Source organism: Lissotriton helveticus, chromosome 12 (assembly GCF_964261635.1).
Source record: "Lissotriton helveticus chromosome 12, aLisHel1.1, whole genome shotgun sequence".
Lineage (NCBI taxonomy): Eukaryota > Metazoa > Chordata > Amphibia > Caudata > Salamandridae > Lissotriton > Lissotriton helveticus.
This window is the reverse complement of record NC_136073.1, coordinates 402,192,715-402,213,372: the sequence shown is the minus strand read 5'-3', so window position 1 is coordinate 402,213,372 and position 20,658 is coordinate 402,192,715. Positions and strand designations below refer to the sequence as shown.

The following is a 20,658-nucleotide window of genomic DNA, read 5'->3' as shown; positions in this document are numbered from 1 at the left end:
CCTACTCCAGTGGAGAATTAGCAAGCTAAGTGGGACCATATATTTTCGCCATTTTGTGCCTCAATGTTTCTCACTTGGAGACATTTCTTCGCATATAGTCTCTGAAAACATGTGGGGGGTTTGAGATACGTTCCGGCCCTACACTTGCACAGAAGCTTTTGATAATCATAGTTAGGTGTACAATGAGAGTGCGGGAAGCCATTGAGAAGTTTTTTGTGTTCCTGTGTACTTTAAGGGTAACCATGTGAGTATACATGCAGTTACAACGTTTGTGTATGGTCCCAGCCTCCCCTCTCATTAGAGTTCTCATTTCCACAACCCAGGCTGTTCCAGAACTATAGGGTGCAGCAGTGCTTAATTTGAGCCGGTGGTTTTGGGTTCTCAGCACCAGCACTTAATCAGCAACCCCCGTGCTTTTCATGAGCACCAGTTAAGGGCACATTCATTTATGGTAGGCACGGGGAGATTAAGTGATTTGCCTGGAATAACAGGATGTTGAGCCGATGCCGAGACTCAAACCTGCTTCCCCTAGCTCTGAATTTGGCAGCTCCGGCCATTATACTACATCATCTCCCCACTTTCACGGTTAGTAGTTGGTTCTGTTTTAGGCGGCACTAGCAGAAGAAATGGGATGTTGCAAGCTGCCTCCTGACGAGAGCCCCGGCACATATTTTTTTTATACAAATTTACTATTGGGGTGCAGCAGATTCGGCCAACTGGCAAATTTGCACCAGTTGCAAGTTCCATCTGTGCCCATCAATATCTTCCTTCTGTGATTCAGTAAATCATGCCAGGTCATGAAAAATTGGTACTTTTTTCATCACAAAATTTCATTTAGGCACAGAAAAGCATTTTGTGAGTGTGGTTCAAACAAAAGGGGACAACTGAATGTGTAAGAGCCCACTCTTTCTCAAAGAAGCATCAGGAAAGAATGACTAACTGAATGTATATTCTTTTTAGATAATGTACTTTTGAAAAATTCTTTTATTTCAGTGCGACTGAAAGCGCTTCCTACTTTAGAATTTTCAAGTTGGTGTTTGTCTTCAAAGCATCTGCAAAGGCATACGCATCTTCATCTTTAAGGTGGTTTTCTTCAAGGCTGTAGAATAAAATAATATAAAATATTAAGTGTGTATTATCAAAAGAAAATGCCACTGCAAATTGAGCTCGGTTTATAAGAAGATGTACGGTTCTGAAGAATTTTTCAGGTGTAAGTCCTGGCCTAACCTTAGGGAAATGTGTAACTTATGGTTGCGAAAATCATACTTGAGTCATTATGGTGTGAGTAAAGGCACAAATCTGTAAAATATATTTGTGTAATTTACTAGTGTGTACTTAATGTACATGGACACACACATACATCTTTTTCGCTTACTTTACGTATGTGCGTTTTCAAAGGTGTGCACCACTGGAGTCATGAGGAAATGTGATGAACGGCAAGTGAGGTGTAACTTAGGAGGCATTGTCTACACTTTTCAATAGATATAATGTACCTGAAACTACTAGTTTTAAGTGCTGCTCAAATTCTGATAAAATGCACAAATAACCGACGCCTCTAGTCTAGGACACAAGGGCATTAGGAAATATTTTTAAATGTAAAGAAAAAAGAACTTCAATAGTTAAAATAAAATGTTCTAACTTTTTTAAAGTATTGCAGCCGATTCATCATATATTCACACACAGGGTGAAGAAAAGAGGCGCAAGTGTGTTTTTTTATGAAGACCAAAACACTCACATTGAGATACACACTATGAGACAAAGCGGACACATAAATCAATAAGTACACATACACAAATACATTTATTCAAACATATGGGAGTTACATCTTTTTATTTTTATAAGATTTTGACAATAACACAAACAGGTGTAATTTACAGCCAGGTGAGCTGCACTTGTTTCTCCTAATCTTAAACTCCCATTTTAGCGTGCATGGGAAAACTTAGCCGTACCTTCCAGTGTGGGCATTATCTGTGAACTCTCAGCAGGGCCGTTTCCAGGTGTTTTGCCGCCCTAGGCGAGAATTGAAAAATGCTGCCCCCTCCCATTTACTACCATCACTCTCTTCCCCTTTCATCCAGGCTAGAGATGCAAACCCTCTACTGCCGAACACTTCTATGTTACTCTCATTTACTATCAGGAAACATGATCACAACAGTCAGTCCTGCAGACGACCTCAACGAAAGGCCCAAGCCAGACCGTTGCATTAGCCATACACTCACAGAACTATGTACACAGGTGCCCATTAGAGCCTTGTGTGTAAATACCATCGAGGCGTCAAGTGCACCTCGTTTTCAAAGCCAGAAACAAAAAAAATAGTAACTTGCATTGCTCACTCACCCAGTACCTGTCCTCAGTACCCCTCAGTGCACACAGTCTTCAATGCTCACTCCGTCAGTACCTGCCCTCAGTACCCCTCACTCAACACAGTCTTCAATGCTCAATTGGTCCGTATCAGTCCTGAGAGACCCTCGGTGAGTACCAATCCTTAGTGCCCTCTGCTCGGTGAGTACCAATCCTTAGTGCCCTTCGCTCAGTGCCAGTCCGCATAAACCCTCTCCAGTGACAGTCCTTGGTGCCCCTCTGTTAGTAGCAGTCCTCAGCGCCAGTCTTCGGAACACCTCACTCAGTACCACTCCACAGTGCTCCTCTGTGAGTACCAATCCTCAAGACAGTTTGTTAGTACCAATCGTCGGTGCCAGTCCTCACTGCCCTACACTATCATTCAATCAGTGCCAGTCCTCAATGCCTCTCCATGGGTGGTACCCCCTCAGCACCTCTCTCAGTGACAAAATGTGCATGTTTGTGAGATGTCTTGTATCACCAGTACTTTTTTCAAGTTCAACAATTAAGTGTGCTAAAGCACACTTCCTCTTCTGATGCATTAGGTAGTGGTAGTCAGCAGCGTTTACATTTTAGTGTATATATTTTTTTGTTTTATAACAGACTCAACTAATGTATTTTTCTTATATTTTATTATCAATTCTAATTTGTTTAGTAATATTGAAAGAGGCGCTGGCTAAAATTAACAAATTATGTTTATTTCTGGCGGAGTTCTGAGCTTTCTGTGCGAGAGTAGATTGTCCAATCCAGGTTTTCGCTTTACACTCAGGGATTTGTAGTCCTGTTGAAAAGCTGGACTGGACGATCTACTCTCGACTCGAGCCCTGCCGCCCCCCACCCAACACACCATAAATCCAGCAGTTTTGTAATTAGTCACCTGCACATTCAGTCCTCCTTCGCATGTACTTTCATCATATGCATATCGCCACAAAATAATTACCCATATCGAACACATAGGGGCAGATTTATGAAGGCCTTGCGCCGCCGGTGCGTCACTTTATTTGACGCAACGGCGGCGCAACCAATGCGCCCTATTTACAACGTGACGCATCTAGGAGATGCGTCACGTTGTAAAGCCCTGCGCCATCAGGAGGCGTTCCGGCGCAGGGTGGGCGTTCCGGGGCAGGTGCGCCTCACAAAAGTGGCTGAGTGAAATCTATAAGATTTCACTCAGTCACTTTCAGGACAATGCTGCGTCAAAAGCCTGCGCCTGCTTGAAGCAGGCGTAGGTCTTGACGCAGCATTGTGGAGATGGGGCACCCCCGAGCCTTGCTGGAGCTGCGTCGCGCTTGCGACGCAGCTCCAGCAATGTGCCACCTTTTCGGCACAGATGCGTCGCGCATCTGTGCCGTTTTTGCCCCATGGTGCGCCGCATTGTAAATGCGGCGCACCATGGGTGGCGGAGCAGCGGCGCAGGATGACTGGCGCATCCCTGGGGATGCGCCAGTCATCATAAATCTGCCCCAGTGTCCTTGAATTTGCTGAAGAGTTTGTGCTTACTCCGATAATTTTGCCTACAAGAAGCTAGAGCCTGTTATTCTTATACTCGATGCATAACAAGGATTTATCTAGACTCGTGTTATGTTTCAACATCAACAATCATGCGAAGGTGGGGTGGTCAACAAATATGGCAGCGTAGATGTGCCATGTTAAAGCTCCCAACGTGGAAGCCCAAATATCTGATCAATCCTGTGGCCCTCGTTGAGCAAAGTCCCTGCAGAGTGTGGCATTACACCCCTGCACCCCGCCTGCATTTAGGGACAGAGCCTCTGCAGCGGGCGGCGGACGGTCCTGAGACTGGGCCGCGGGTACAGTGTGGTGCGGCACTGTGCTATCGGGGGTCGGCGTTATCCGGGGAGAGGCTGGAGTGCCCGGCAGCGAGATGCTTGCGTTGAGTGCCGAGAGGTGGCACCTGGGCTATCGGTGGGCTGATGCCCCAGACGCTGGAAAACGAAGGATAGGTGAGGCTGAGAGAGGGGCTGTGCTGCAGTGGAGGAACAGGGAGACAGGACAGCCCGTGTGAGTTCTCAACGGGCGGAGGGCCGACAGGGAACTGCGGAGCTCCATTCTTTATACCGTGCCTCTGCCCTATTCAGAACTGCCTCACGCCTGGAAGGGGGCGTGGATGGCTCCCAGACACAAACAGACTGGAGCCGGCAGCATCGGGTGCTGCTGGTAAGCCCGATATGGCCGCACGCGGTCCTGCGAACCAACTTCAGCATTGTAATACCCCCCATCCCCTGCCACCTTCTTGTATCTGCTGGGGGCAGGGCCGTTTCTACCTTTAGACAAGACTAGGCGACCGCCTAGCTTTACTTTCGTAGGTTCAAATAAAAAACAATTTCCCCTTTTGCCGCCCTAGGCGGCCACCTAGTCTTGACTAATGGTAGAAACGGCCCTGACTCTCAGGTTTAAAACAACCCTAGCTTGCAGAACGTTTCATTTTTTTTTTTGTCTTTGAACAATGTTGGGGGGGTTATTTCCTTCAGTTATTTATGCACAGTGCATTGCTATAACACAGTGTGCCAAATCAGTGGCCCCCTCAGGATGGAAGACCCTGCTGGTAAATTAAACTACATTGCCCACATTTACAGCTAAACAATTATTTTTAAGATTCAGCATTCACGCCTATCTTGAGTTGTGCCAGTCCTTTCTGTGAATTGAGTAGTAAGACACTTGAGGGCAGTTGGGAAAATATTTTGGAGAGCACACATATGTGTAGTGCACCACTCTACTCTCTCCTTATTTTTACTTCTTTTAACCACTACACCTCGGAGTTTACAGCGACCAAGGGACATCAAAAGCCTTCTCATGCTATCCAATGGCTCTGGGAGGTGAAAACAGGAGATTGGGGTCTCACCTTCTCAGTTACATCAGGCTAAGACGAATGGAACTTTTAGGAGCCAGGTGCTAATAGTCACTGGCCATGGCCGATGGTCAAAGCGTCCTAGAGGTCATCTGTTTTGACTTATAGTGCTTCCGCTATTCCTAAAGCTAACACTTTTTACAGACTGCTGCAGGATGGGCCAAGACACCATTGCAAACACAATCACACTGCACCATGCCCCCAATTTAATAAAACTCTGCCCACTCCAGAATTGTGAGCAAAGCATTCTACTCTACTATTTACTAAACCTTTGAAACATGAAGATCTAATGGTTTGATTGACCCGATCCTTTTCACAATATTTGAAGATATTGAAATAGTTCTTAAGCCTTTTGTGGGAAGTATATTCAATTTTTTAAGAAAACATAACAACAACACAATCGGAAACAATTACTTCTCTTAGGCATCAGAGCCCTTGTAGAGCATATGTACCTGCTCTACTGCCAAGCAATATAACTGCACCATTTAGTCTCATGGTGAGAATCCCTTACTACATCTGCTTAACCTTCTCCCCTTTGGGAATTATTCTTTCCAGATAAATAAACTGTCAACCTCGTTGTACAGTCATACCTTTTTGTTTTCTTCTGGGTGCTTAGTATCTTCTCTGTTCTATCATTATAACATGCTAAAGTACTTACTGAGAGTACCCCGGACAACTTCCCACAGTGTCGTCTTCAATATAAGGAAAACATGGGAATAATACCCTCTCCAAAATGGTGGATTCCACGTGGTTTGTCTTTGCACAATTTATCAGGGAAGCTGATTTACAGTAGCTCGTGTTCAAACAATCTCCTTTTTGAAAAAACTAGTACAACAGATGGCCCACAACTCGGGACTAGTGATGCCTCTAAAAACCACATTAAGCACATAGTTCAGTGATGGAGCCCATAATGGTGAAACATATTTATAGAGGTCAACCGGTACACGAGCCAGTCCGGGGTTTTAATTCAGTGGACTTGCTTTGAAGGCCTACTCAACTTTTTGTATATACACAGAGACTTCTAAATAGCCAATGACAGAATTAAAACTGATTACCATGAAGTTTAGTTTGATCAGCATAACGTGCTTTGTAGTGCGGTATAGGATTTCCTTGTGCGTGATTTAGATAGAGAATTCAAAAATGAATGAGCCAGTCATTCACTACTATTGCAAGGTCCAGAGCCATGTTGTCGTTCTCCCCCTACAATTTTCCATAGGGTATATAATCTTGCGCTATACTCACTACAGCTAGTATTTCCCATAATTTCCTTTGAAGGTTTTTTTTTGCCCTTCTTAAGTATCTCTTGTTTGCAGTTAACTCGAGATTACTTGGAATTGCCTTGAGAGAGGACGATAAGTCCATTCTTGCTTTCCTACATTGCACATTGATTTATGTGGCATGTTTATTTCTTGTTCTGCACAACTGCCTGCATCTCAATCTCCAATTCCTTTATTCAAATTTCTAAATCACTTTCTGATCTCACTTTCTGATTGATCACTATCCACACAATCATAACAGACCTATGGGTGGACCTAAAAACATAACTGGTATACCTTTAAGGGTCCCCTAAAGTCCATTGTAACATTGTTGCACCATTGGTAGGTGAGTCAGGAAATTGACAAAGGACTTAAGCTAGTCCCGTATTAATCATAGGCACTTTCAATTCTATTTTCAGGTTCTGCCATGCCTCTCAAACACATTAAAGGCTTTTATCTAATTGATTACTAATCCTGACACAAAGACAAAATCAAGTGGACTAGGTGTTGGAATACCATTGAAAGTATGAAGCAACACCGAGTCCTTCAGGAGCACCCTAGCACAATTGTGTGGATCATAAATATTCAAAAAGTTTGCAGTTATTTACCATGGGGGACGCTCCTTGTATAAACACTTGAAGGAAAAACTAAACTACCATCTACCTCTTTATATATATATATATTCTTCTTTCTTATGTTCTCTACTTCTAAGTCTCACACTCTTAAACAGAGAAGGCTATACAACAAATACATAACTAAATGTAATAAAACATGGGTATGAACTAGTTAGCAACACGTGAGCATGCTCTATGTTTCCTAAGCATTAGAATTTCAACACTTCCGTCAAAGCACATATCATGGTCATAATGTTTCCCTAAGTTATATTGATTTTGGCTGGTTTGCTTAGTCCAAATAAACATGGTGATATTTTTTGCTTTTAGAGCAAGTAATTGCCCGCATATGTGATCAGCCAGCTTATGAGCTACTTTGTCGTCCTCCTTACCCCTTTTGGAGCTCTCTGCGTCAGGGCTGTTTGCATTTCCTGCCCATTTACAGGCCTGAGACTTCTGGCTACAATCCATGCTTTCCAATACTAATCTTCCAGTTGGTATTTTAATCAAGGTGCCAGGAATTAAACTGGACAGCTGATGACCACTGTGCTTTTTAGAGCGGAAGTCTTTCATGTGGGTACTGGCATTCCAAAATTGTAGATTTCCGTTTCAATTCTAGAGCAGCCTAAAATGTAGCTAATGCAGCTTCCAATGTAGCCCCTGCATCGAGTCCAGTGAATATAAATTGACATTCCTTAATGTAACACATTAATTCTTGATACCCCATTTTCCATTGGAGCCTGAGAATCTAACATGGAGTAAGACCACAAATTACACATTGCATTACCATTTTGGATCTATTTGAGGGCCAGCATGGACTTTAAGGTGCAAACTTCTTGTGAACAAAATGAACATTGCAGACAAAAGGCAACATGATTGGTAAAAATTCACAAGCTGTTCTGGGCTTTATTCACATCTGCCCAGAAACAGGGCATTTGTCAAAACCTTAACAAAGGTCCTGTTTGCCAGGGAAGGTGAAACGTGGGACACATTAAGACAATAAGATAAACTGATATCTACTAAGTATTATCAGGCACTTTTCTGATGGGCTCTATATGACTGTGTATATAAAGAATTTTTTTATGCTTTCATAAAAATGTAATTAGTGGTAATCCACTTTCAGTTCTAGGCTACATTAATGGTTCTTGTATTCAAGGTGTATGTGCTTCCCTGATTTGCCAATTAACATTTAGAATGAGGAGCTAGATTCCCAAGAACATACCAAGGGTAGCCCTAAAATTGAGGTCAAAGAGGTGGCCCTGGTAAAAAGATATGCACCAGAATTATTTAACATGGTCTATATAGTTCAGACAGCACATGGGTATTAGAGGGTAACTCTAAGAGGAACTTCTGTTACAGAAAGACATAATTTAGTAATTGAACTCATAGGAGTGTGCTCTTGCTCCTAATATACAATATAATACAATACAAGCATTTTTAAAGCACGCAGCTACCTCAAATAGAGGTGTCCCGGCTCTATGCAGAGGTTGCAGTAGAGTATTAGCCAACCATCTAAACACTACCCTGACAAAACAGCCAGGTTCTTAAGGCCTTACTGAAATCACATTCTGACTCTATCTGGCGCAAATTAGATGGTAACAAGTTCCAGTCTAGAGGTCCTGACCATGAAATATCTTCCCCCAAATTTGAGACTTTGCAAAGTGAGGAACACAGAGCAGACAATGTTAGTTAAGTCTCAATGTTTGGTCCTGTCTATACTTACTGAGCCTAAGCTTAAGGTAACCTAGGCCCAAGTTACGGGCCGCATGGAAGGCCAAGGTCAAAGCCTTGAATTCAATACTCTTAGCTACTTGGAGCCAGTGTAGCTGCCTCAAGTGGGGAGAGATATGATGGTGGAAAGGTACCTCCGAATTAATCTTGCCACTGCATTTTGCATTATCGGCAGTCTGTAAATCAGCTAGGCCGGCAGCCCCAAATGTAGACTATTGGCATAGTCCAAGTGCAAAGTCATAATTTCATGGACTATGATCCTGCGGCTGTCCTCCGGCAGTAAGTCAAGGACATTTTTTTTTAAGATTCTCAGCTTTCCAAAGCAAGCTGAGGAGATCTGAAAAACTTGAGCTGCAAAAGACAAATTTGTTTCCCATTTGATGCCTAGATTCCTTGCTGTCTTTGTCGGGATCAGTGGCGAGCCCAGTTCTGCCAGCCCCCACAGATCCACAGGGGGCAGAGACGCCGGACTAAAGAACAGGACTTCCGTCTTATCTGCATTTAGTTTTAGGCAGTTGGAGTTCATCCATTTAGAGATGTTCTTCAGGCACTCCTTGAAACTGAGAAAGGCGGCCTTGGAATGTTCTTTGAACGAAAACGCCAGGTGGGTATCATCTGCATAGAGGACTACTTTCACCCCCTGGGATACAATGAGAGTTGCGAGAGCCCCCATGTAGTTATTAAAAAATAGCAGACTCAATTCGGAGCCCTGAGGTACCCCATACCTTAGGGGTTTTGCTGCAGATCAAAAAGGTCGTAGGTAGACCTGTTAGGTGGGGTCCTTAAAATAGGACCGAACCCAGGAGAATGCCACCCCACAGATACCCAGCTGATTTAGTCTATCCAGTAGGATTAAGTGTGCTACTGTGTCGAATGCTGCGGATAGGTCCAGGAAACCTAGCATAGCAGAAGCGCCAGCATCCACAGTCATTCTCACAGATTCTACCACTTCAACCAAAGCTGTCTCAGTGCTGGAGCCTGTCCGAAATCCAGATTGAGAATCATGCAAGAGGTCATGTGTCTCAATATACTTGGCTAGCTGCCGTTGTGCCAGTTTCTCTAGCATTTTTGCAGGGGCAGGCAAAAGGGAGATTAGGCAAAAATTGCTGAGCACAGCTGGATATGCATTAGCTTTTTGCAGTAAGGGTGATAAGAATGCTGGTTACCAGACACCCGGAAAGATGCCGGTTTTTAGCGTTGTGTTCCAGATCTTGTTAAGTGTTCGGTTCAGTAGATGGGCCAAAGTTCTAAAAAGCTGAGGCGGGCAGGGATCCTCTGCGCCTAGCAATTTGCCAGAAAGCATTCTACAAAGGAACAATCTATGGAGGCACACCGTTTTAAATTAAATATGTTGCTTATAATGTGAAAAATATAAGGTAAATACCTACCAAAGTTCTTCTAGAGCTGGGTTTGTTCCAACCATCAAAGCCAAAGCTTGAGCACCAATACTCCCAATTCTGTTTCCAACTAGACTAAAGAAAGCAAACACATTTCTTAATAAGTCTTCTTCAATACTGATTAGGAAGATGTACTGACAGAAGAAACAGACTGTCCAATCTTACCTTAGCCATATTAAAGTTTTGTTGTCATGGAGAGCTTCTGCAAGTGCTCGAGCACCATTGTTGCCAACACTGTTCCCCCATAGTCTGCAAACATTAAACAAGTCACTTCACAAAAAGATCATTAGAGAAGTAATGACAAAGATGCATTTATTTCAGAAGGAGGTAAACAGACATTTGTTTTTCTAAAATCTTGATTTCAAATTTGAGGCCGATTCACAAATACATTTTACACAGATTTCAAATGTAAATGTATTTTATATTGCTTCAACATACTTAATTTATTTCACTCAATCACTATGGCTAGATTTGATCCCTTTGAGTGCAGACATATAATCCAATTTGTAAAAATTGATTATCGAGGATATAAAATCCACCCAATCTAAATGTTCTGCCCCACAGCTACATCTAGCGGAATGACCCTTGCACATATTATTATCAAAATGTGTTTAAAATAGTTATTTCCAATATTAAAATAAGGCATATCAAAAACATATGTGTTGTTGACTTTTGTTGGTAGTAAAATTTGAATACAGAAGCGGGCCCTCTGAAAAGCTTGAATACTTGAGAAGTACAAAGGACTACACATTCATCGATGAGGCTTCCAGTGGTTAGTATCATGGAGAAAACAGCTAAGATGTATCAGCAATCAAAGCTGAACGCTGTTACTTTGAACCTACAGCATCAAGCAAAACATGCCTGACAGGCCTTCGCTTGGATTCAGTCAGTCAAGTTTATTCAATTGTATTGGACTATACCCACTTGCTAATCGAAGCATACTCTTATTTCCGCTCAAATGGAAATACACCTTATCTCTTGGTCTGTAAGAATGACTGAGTACTGAATATCGTCTTTTAATCAAATATATTTATTATGTTTATTGTAGTAATAGTTTATCACAGGTTTAATTGAACCATATAATGAAAAAAGTAATCCGTAATTGCTACTGGATTTTAAAAATTTAACCACAAATTCCCCTTAGGAACAATTAAAAACATTCTAGAATTTACTCCTAAGTTACATGTCATATTTACACATGATAGAGAGCAGTTTTAACCTTTTTGGGAGACTTTTCAAAATTGAAGATTTTGCTTTCACCTCCTCACTATACAAACAAATACAATAGCCAAATGTTTTTCTTTGAAGCTGCATTAAAATTTGGCAGCCTTTAAAGAAACATTACAAAGTTCTCCCTTTATTTACATGTGTTATTGCATATAACTTAGAGTCTTTGGATTTGGGTTTAACATGGTTAGCTCTTAGGCAAACTGGAAATGCTTTGAGGAAGGACAGCTGCGTGCAGGGGACCGGGAGGCTTGTTAATTGTATTTCTCTATTAGTAATTTCAGTTCAAGGGTGGCTTGGTAAATAGCCTTGGGTCCAAATATATGCATATATAGCAATAGAAATTATATATATATATATATCGGAAATGACGTCGGAAAATATTTAGGGCCTAATTACGATGTCGGTCGGAAAGGCTCCGAATGGCATTCGGAATCTCCTAAACCGTTTCGGAAATCATGTTTCCTACTTAACTCAAACATTTCCGACCAACTAATTACAATGGAAAGGTAACCATTCAGTCAGTCCGAATCGTTTCTAACCGGCATTCAGAGACACCGAGTCGGTCAAAGACGAGTCTCTCAGCTCTAGGGACTGAGTTTCCGACTGACGCATTACGATGTCTGATTCGGACAGCCTTTCCGACAACGGTCTGTACGACACAAAAAGGTTGTCAGAATCTGACTTTGGGGGCTCGTAGCAGGCCTCCCTTCACCCTGAGGCCTCGGCTGTGGCCCATGGGGGTACCCAAGGGACCCCCCTTCAAAATCATGCACAGTGTGGCAGGCACCATGGGACGCCTGCTACAAAGTGCAAAGTTTTACACAACCACCCCTTTTTTCAATGGGAGTTTGTGTTGTGAGTCGGAACCCAGGCTTCCTTTGAAGTAAATGGGTCACTTTCATAACGGTGTCCGGAACCATCGTAATCTGTCGGGAGGAACCACCGAATACGATTTGGTCAGAATAGATTCCGAGATGGTGTTGGTCGGAAGAGTTTCCGACTGACATCATAATTAGGCCCCAAGTTTTTGTTCATACAATATACTTTGTAAGCCGTATCAACAAAATGCATGTTCTGAGCTCTAATACAGTGACCAACCTGGAACTAGAATTTTGATCTTTCAAGACATCAAAAGCCAGGAGCCTCTGAAGACTGGCTCAACATGCTTATTCACAAATAATTGGCTCTCATGTGATGGGGTCAGGTCTTGGGGTTATGTGATTCTGCCTCTCTGAGCTTCCATCAACCGAGTAAAAGAAAAACTGATAAGCAAAGAGCTGCCTCTGGAGTCCTCAAATTGTGGAAAGTACTCCTACGGCCTGCAGCATAAACAAGCAGCTAGACTCTATGTTTTGGCAAACCCTGAGACCACACCGAATTTTTGTGAGGCCAAGGTACTGGAAGAAAAGATTCTGAAAATGAATTACACATCCCTCCCAGAGGAATTTTAATTTACATACATAATACGGATTGCATCCAAACAAGAAGAAATAGATTTCTTGGTGGAACGAAGATTATTCCAGTTCTTTTTAATCCCCCCAATTTGGAGAACTTCCTGTTTCCTTGCACCTAAGGTAGCTGGCATGGAAGTGGACTTTACACCGGATGTAAAGGCACTAACTTGGTAACCCTGTGTATTGATCAAGGTGACTGCTTCAGCTGTGGATAATAAAAAGAGTTTAGTTAGTGAGCTTGGTTTACTTATACACCATGTGTGGTCGCAGGAAGCTGGAAACTCTCTCAAGCTAAACCCGAACGCGACCCTGGTTTACTTTCTGCATTATGAGTTATCCTGGGGCAACTTGCACAAAGGCATCTTCAGGTTTACTGGAAGCAAGACTGACGCTTTTGGCCTCCACCCCTTCTCTCATCAGCTCCTATCTTGTAGGGACTCACTAACGTCCTCCTTTCCCTCGCACCAGCTTTAACATTCCAATTATGACATCACAGGATACGCCAACTCTGGCTGACAGATGTTTGCTATTGTGCAGAATGAACCACTATCTAATTTCTCTCATACAGATAAATAGTGAAAAGACTGGGATAACGCCACTCCCAAATAAGCAAGCACATGTCACTTTGAAATCTACTAAGGATAAATGACACTTTCAGCACAGTCTATATTACAGCAACATCTCCAATTCCAAGAAGATGAAAAGTTCTCCTCATAGGCGCTTAACATGGCCAAGATTTAAATTGGTGCTTCTGTATGGAGCTGAAATTTATTTGCCAAGCTCTGTCTAACTGATAACTCCCAGGAGTATTACTAAAGATTTTGTGAGTGCTCATTTTCTATTAATAAAATAAAATGTGCTGCATGTGAGCTATTGCTAATATTGACACTTGCTATTGTTAATTCCTCTTCTTAAAAAAACTTTCATATTTTCACAGAGGTCAGCACAAAAAGTTCTCAGGGAAAGTCTCCTGTATGTACTACGCCAAGGGCCTAATTCTGTTAAGATTGTATCAGCTGAACTGTATAATCAAGACTGTGAGAATGATCATACCTTAATGTATTGGTGGTGGGAAAATCACTGCACGTATTCTATGTAGAAATGATTTCTTTAGACAGTTTCCTATTTGTGAAGAAATCATGTGTTCCCACCAAATGTATGAACTCCATTGTCCAAAGGAGTGTGCATATCTCTCACAAGAGAATCCCTACTTCCATTCATAGAAGGCAAATCAATGCCAGATGTTATACTGAACTGTACTAAGTTATTTTACTTATGATTTATAAGTGATGCTGCTAATTCACTGATGAAGTACTCTGTAGTTTTACTTTAAACTTACATAAAGCATTTAAAAGATCTATTGTCTGTCATTCAGAAGTGTTATGAGGACCAGATTTGATTCTAAAAGGGATAGTTACAAATCCTAGCTACAGAACTACACCGCTCCACAGATTGAAACAGCTGTGCTGAATTTGAGTAGCTTTAGTTTGGAATCTTATAAAGGTTTCACGTATCAACAATTTCAAGACTGATTTTTTAGAGTGGCCTATATCCTTTATAGTCTCGGATATCCTAATCATGTTTAGGTATCACATTAAATTTTGTTCCTCTCATTGTTGCCGGAAAAGGACCCTTTCCCTTCGTCTCAGTATAGACCTCCATCTGCCTTAAGAGTAGTTGATAAAACCTTTAGGTCAGACCTTCGCTGTCCAGGGTACTCTTTACATGTCTTGGAGAGCTGTTAGGACGTCTTCCCTTTCCAGTAGGATCCCACATATCTCCCTCTGCTACCATGTGAGTCTGGGTAGGTCAACGGTCACAAGGTTGTCCTACACTTGTTCTATGTCTATGGAGGAGAATAGCAATTTGAAATACTTGCAGAAGGTGTTTAACTAGTGAGTATTTTTGCGGTCGCCCCTGTCATATAGTAATGACTGTACGCTTGTTAGCAATAGGTTTGAAGGGAAACCAAGATTTCCAGTGCACACTAACAATCTAGTCCATTACACTTTGAAACAGGAAAGCTTGCTTCCCCTAGTGGCCCCATTTTGAAACATAAGGTCCTCATGTAGTTGAGAATAATATATTACAAGGCTGTTAAAATGCATATTTCATTTCAATATCCACTGTATTGCTTTTCCATAAAGCTGTAGAAGTCTCTAAGCCTTTATCCTAGTGTGATATAACTCCCCAGTTACCTGTGGGCATGTTTCATGTGGGAGCCCGTTCTTGTGCAGAGCAGGCCATCATCCTTCTCAGGAAGTTAAACAGGTTTAGCTGGGCTGGAATTCCAACATGGGGCAACCTCGTCAGTGACAGTGAAATGCTCCTCTTCCTAATAAAGGATTGGTGTTATTTATATAATAAGCTTCATCCATGTTGACTTGCTGGAGCCCCAGTCAGGTCATCATTATTGATTCTACCCTTGCCGGGCTGTCACTGAGCGAACAGCAACAAACATCAATATTTTCAGCCGTGAACTTAAGCCTGGTACAGAATGTTCAAGGCCCTCAAAATATGCCTACCAAGAAATGTAAATGTAAGCAAAACCATTTCAGAGAATATTATTCTTTATTCGCTCACATGCAAATGTGTGTCAAGAGTCAAAGTTTAAGTTTAAGAAAGATGTCAACTTAAAAAGTGAAGATCTAAAATGGTGGTGTTCCCATGTCCGAGCCCTACATAACCACATGACAAAGGGCTCCCATAGAGACGAAGAGGGAGATCAAGGTCCCACGGACTGCCCAAGATGACCCAGAGGCCAGCACAATAAAGGGCCTTACAGATGGTAGAGATGATTCAAGTCCTAGCAGATGGTGTCAGTGACAACTCCACTCTCAGACAATCTCGTAAATGGTTATAATGCTGCCAACTTATTGAAACCACCACCACCTTTTGATATCGCCAGATAGCTGAATATTCATGATAGAAGGACTGACTGGAGAGAAACATTCGATGATTTCATTGATACGATTGAAGAAGAAGATAACAAGAAGATTATCAAGTACCTTAAGAATCTTACTGAAGAAGGTGTAAAAGAAGACATAACGAAAATGCAGCTAGCTGACAAACTTAATACAGTCAAATCAAAGCAGCCTTGAACCTCAAGTTCAATTCAATTGCGAAAGATACATCTTTAGCCAAGAACAACAGAGAGCTAGTGAGACCATCAACAAAATTGTTGAGAGACTGGATAAGCTCATCAAACACTGTAAGTTCAATTAATTTAATGAAGAGGAAGCTGTATGCTTTAGAGTGACTGACGGATGCCTGTCAGACTCATTCAGATGACAAATGCTGAGAGAAACTCTTAGTTTGCAGTGTGGTTCTCATGGCTGTAAAAACTGAGGAGCATGCTGATCGGCAAGCTTCTGACATGGAGGCCAAAGGTACTCAGAGTGAGTCAATCATGAATGTGAAAAGCAAGTCAAAGCACAAGGCAGAAGGGAGCTGAGAGAATTCTCCACATAAAAAGAAGTTGTGCTTCAGGTGTGGATTTTTGTTTCCATATGAAAGTAAATGTCCCGCCATTAGACAAGTTTGCAAAAGCTTTGGAAAGAGAACCATTTTGTAATGGTTTGCAAGGCGAAGAAAGAAGTATGTGCATCATGGCTCGAAGACAAAATGGCTGCCGGACCATTTCAGAAATGACGTTTAACGCACTCACACAATGCCAAGTGACCACATCAGCTGAGGCAAATCGACACCAAACGTAGTCGATCGCCACCTAAATCTTCGTCAAACAGTTCTTCAGTCTCAATATCAAATGAAAGTGAAGAAGATGGTTGTGCCATGTCGATGTTTAACTCAGAGAAAAGTGTGCATGTTGGACTGCCCACATATGTGAGGAAAAACACCGGTCCAAGAGAAGTTGACATGGCAAAGCACCAAAGTCCTTCAAATATTGTCCGAAAATCCCACTAAATGTCAATGGTTGTTCAATACCTTTCATTATCGATAGTGGTGCATAAATACATTTTATGCCTGAAGAGAAATATAATGAACTTTCTCCACTGCCTGACTTGCACCATCGAAAACTAAAGTGTATATGTGGGCTGAATCGACACCACTAAAAAGTCAAGGTTCATTTGTAGCAAAGATGAAGCATAAGAAAGCAAAGATACAAGCACCCATTCATGTACTTCAAGGTACTGCGTAAAGCACCTGTTTACTCCGTTTTAGCACAGCTGCTGATCTGGGACTGATATTCGTGATGTGTGGAGCAATATTACACCCCAAGCCCTGTTGCACAGCCAAAGTAGATTTACAATAATACTCCAATTAAATCATTCTTGTTACTCTATTTCCTCCACTTTTAATCCCATTTTTTCTTGTTCTTCCTTGTTTCAACCACATGTAGGGTATCATGCTTTTTCAAAGCTTCAAGTGCTCAAGATGTGCCCATCCAGACCTCTCTCTAGAACACGATAAGAACGCATAATTCGTCCAAAACAGTGTGCTTTATTTCAACCCAATGCATTTCGTGCTTCACAAGCACTTCTTCAGGGGGTCACTGCAAATATCAATTAGAAAACCGGCCTTACTGCATAGACCTTTGTATAGAAAATATAACAATCCATACTATTCCTATTAGAATAATTGGACACTGGTTACACGTTAAAAAATGTTTTCTCTGTCTATGTTAATTTCTATTATTGAATGTATTACTCTACATCAAAAATAAACCCCAAGTGCCTACCTACTTTGATTACATCCCTTCCTTACCCCATGATTCTTTTTCCATCCCATCATCCTTCCCGCTTGCACTCTTCACACTCTCAACTAAACACTCGTAAATAGAACCCCTCATTCCTGCAAAATATCCAGTTTCCTGAGTAGAGTAACAAGAATGATTTAATCAGAGCATTATTGTAAATCTACTTTGACTGTGCGACTGGGTTTGGGGTGTAATACACACAGCACGGTTGATTATCAGTGTGCCATCGGGGCAAGGCACATGCCCATTGAGCATGCATCCTTTGATGAAGAGATGAAATGGATTAATTGTGAGAAAGAATGGTGTGCATACCATCACCTTTTGATGAGCTGATATTTGTGAACTATATCATCAATGCTCATCACAAAATAGTAGGAAAAATTCAATTTGTTGTTTCATGGGTTGGGAAAACTTAAGACTATGATAGTCCAATTACACATTATTGAAGACGTTCATCTATTTGCTGAAAGACATAGACGAGTTCAGTTGCCTTTCTCTTACAGGAAGTTGTTGAAAAAGAACTTGAGCCCTTACTCAAACACGAGAACATTAAGCGTTCCAGTGGTCCAGCTCCATGGGTTTCTCCCATAGTGGTAGTACATAAAAGAAAGTGAAGGATCTGTACGCATTTGTGTGGATATGAATAAAGCAAACAAGGCAATTGAAAGAGAATTAAATCCAGATCTGCACATTGCCGACATAATGCAATTGAATGGTGCAAAGGTATTCTCTTGCCTTAATCTGAATAAAGGATATCATCAGTTGGAACTCGAGGAGAATTGCAGGTACATTAAAACCTTTTCAGCACATGGTGGTCTGTTCTGTTACAAAGACTAAGCTTTGATGTGTCACCCCTTACAGAGCTATTTTAAGATGTCATTCAATGTATCATACATCCTGTCATGAATGCTTTCAATTATAGCTATGAAATATTAGTTTTGAGAGCTACCCCGAAGGAGCACAACAAAGCTCTCACACAACTGTGTCATTTGCTAGCTGATGCCGGTTTAACTTTGAATGCTGAGAAATGCGAGTTTTGTTGCACAAAGAGAAAATTCTTTGACCGTGTTAATGTTAATGTTAATATTACTTATAAAGCGCAACATTCATCCCAACAGGGATATCATGGCGCAGTTTTTGCTAATGGGGCGTGGCACTGATCCACCTAAAGTGCAAGGGCTGTCAACTACCAGTCCCCCACAAGATATTTCCATGTGACAGTCATTCAATGGAATGGCCAGCTGTTGCTCAACATACATATGAGACTTTGCCACTATCAGTGTGCCATTAAGAGACTGGATGAAAAAGAATGTTCTTTTCTACCCAGGGAAAGATCAGAACCCTGTCGACTACTTCTCACAAGTGTCTCTACAATGCCCTCACATACATTCTAAAACGGCTTAAGCTTATATAATTGTCATAATGAAATCAAGCACCCCAGCTGCCATTTCATTGGAATAGCGCATGCCACGAGTCAAGATAGTCGCATGGTAAAACTGAAGGACATTATTACACAACAGCCTTGGTACCAGCAGTGAATACCAAAAGTTAAAAAATGTCAAATATGAACTGTTCGTTACTTAGGAAGGAATTCTTCCAAGAGGTTTGACAATTGTCATTTCGGTCAGTCTGCAACAAAAGATAATTGAAGTGACCCATTAAGGATATTATGGGAGTGTTGCCACCAAACAAGCTCTCTGAGACAGAGTCTGTTTTCCAAATCCTGACGAGAAAGTTGAAGGAGAATTGAAGGCCTGTCATCTATGCAATGGCCTGTTATCAAAAACAACTCAACACTCCCTAAACATGTCAAAGTTGCCAACGCATGCATGGGTAAGGATTGCCATTGACTTGTTCGGTCCTCTTCACAACGGACATTAACTGATGGTGATCGTTGATGAATACTCCCATTTTCTATTGCTAGAAGATCTTTCATCTATCACTCAAGAGAAAGCCATTGAGAGGTTAGACTGCATCTTTGTGACATGGGGGTTCCAGCAACCTTAAAATCAGACAACGGCCCACCTTTCAACAGACGAGAATTCAGCTACTTTCTCAGTCATCTTAATGTGAAGCATCAGAAGAGCACATCCCTTTGGCCACAAGCCAATGGCCAATGGCCTTGTTAAATGTTTCATGAGCACTCTTAAGAAAGCTGTCCAGCATGCTGTACTGGAAATGCTCGATCTTAATACGGTCCAAAATTCGACTCTTCACGCTTACAGTTCCATACCTCACTTGATTCAGGAGAGCAATGAAGACCAAGTTGCCTCAATGGACCAACAGAAGATCAAATACTGAGGAAGAGACCCGCATGAAAGACTTGGATCATATGAGGAAAATGATGGCCCATGCAGACAAGTGTTGACATTCAAAAGACGTTATGTTCAATTCAGGAGATAGAGTGCTTGGTCGTCAGCATAGAAAACGAAAGTATGATGCTCCTTTTGATGCTGAACCATTTCATGTTGTGACTACCAAAGGACACATGGTGACTGCCCAACGTCCTGGGAAGTCCATTATGCGATATTCCTAGCTTTTCCGACATGTGGCTCATCACTCGTCAGGCACTGATGTCACTGTAGAAACTGGGTCTGAAAGGACACGTGAAGAACCCCTGACTGCTGCTGCTTCTACATCACCAATGCCCGTCATGGACACTTCTATTGCCTGTCCCCAGTTTCCAAAGACACGGTTTGGATGTGTGATCAAAGCGTCACAAAGATTCATTGCAGAGCTATGATTATGTATATATTTGTAATATTATTGTAATTTTTTTTTTATTTAACAAGGGGTGGAGGATGTAGTGTTGTGTGAGTTTGTAATAATGGAACCCTTGTGGCTCCTGAGGGATTCCATAGAACTGTGACTTAAGCGTTAGAGCATAGTGAAATTAATGCAGGTTAGAATGTTACACAGTTACACACACAAGAATAAAGACGTGTTATTCTAAGCTCCTTGTGTGGCATAGTCATTGGCGAGTACCCAGGATGGGCAGTACACTACACAGATGTCAGAACAATATATTTTGTAAAACAGGCTGTAAAGATGTTCTA

At 41.8% G+C, this 20,658-nt stretch overlaps 1 protein-coding gene across 5 annotated transcripts in view; it reads right to left on the bottom strand.

The window, feature by feature from the left end:
• Positions 1–20,658, bottom strand: part of NOD2 (nucleotide binding oligomerization domain containing 2) — a 379,168-nt gene that overhangs the window by 56,195 nt on the left and 302,315 nt on the right. Inside the window, exons 8-10 of one of the 5 annotated variants that reach the window (XR_013603463.1) lie at positions 10,367–10,450; positions 10,193–10,271; positions 1,016–1,099 (exon numbers count right to left, since the gene is read on the bottom strand). Coding sequence is in view for 2 of the 5 variants with exons in the window: in XM_078668544.1 (XP_078524670.1) it covers positions 1,012–1,099; positions 10,193–10,276; positions 10,367–10,450 (256 nt within the window). In the remaining 3 variants the exon portion in view is untranslated. Of the gene's footprint in view, positions 1–1,011; positions 1,100–10,192; positions 10,277–10,366; positions 10,451–20,658 lie in introns of those variants that run through there. The other 4 variants (XM_078668543.1, XM_078668544.1, XR_013603462.1 and 1 more) reach the window with 4 other exon arrangements.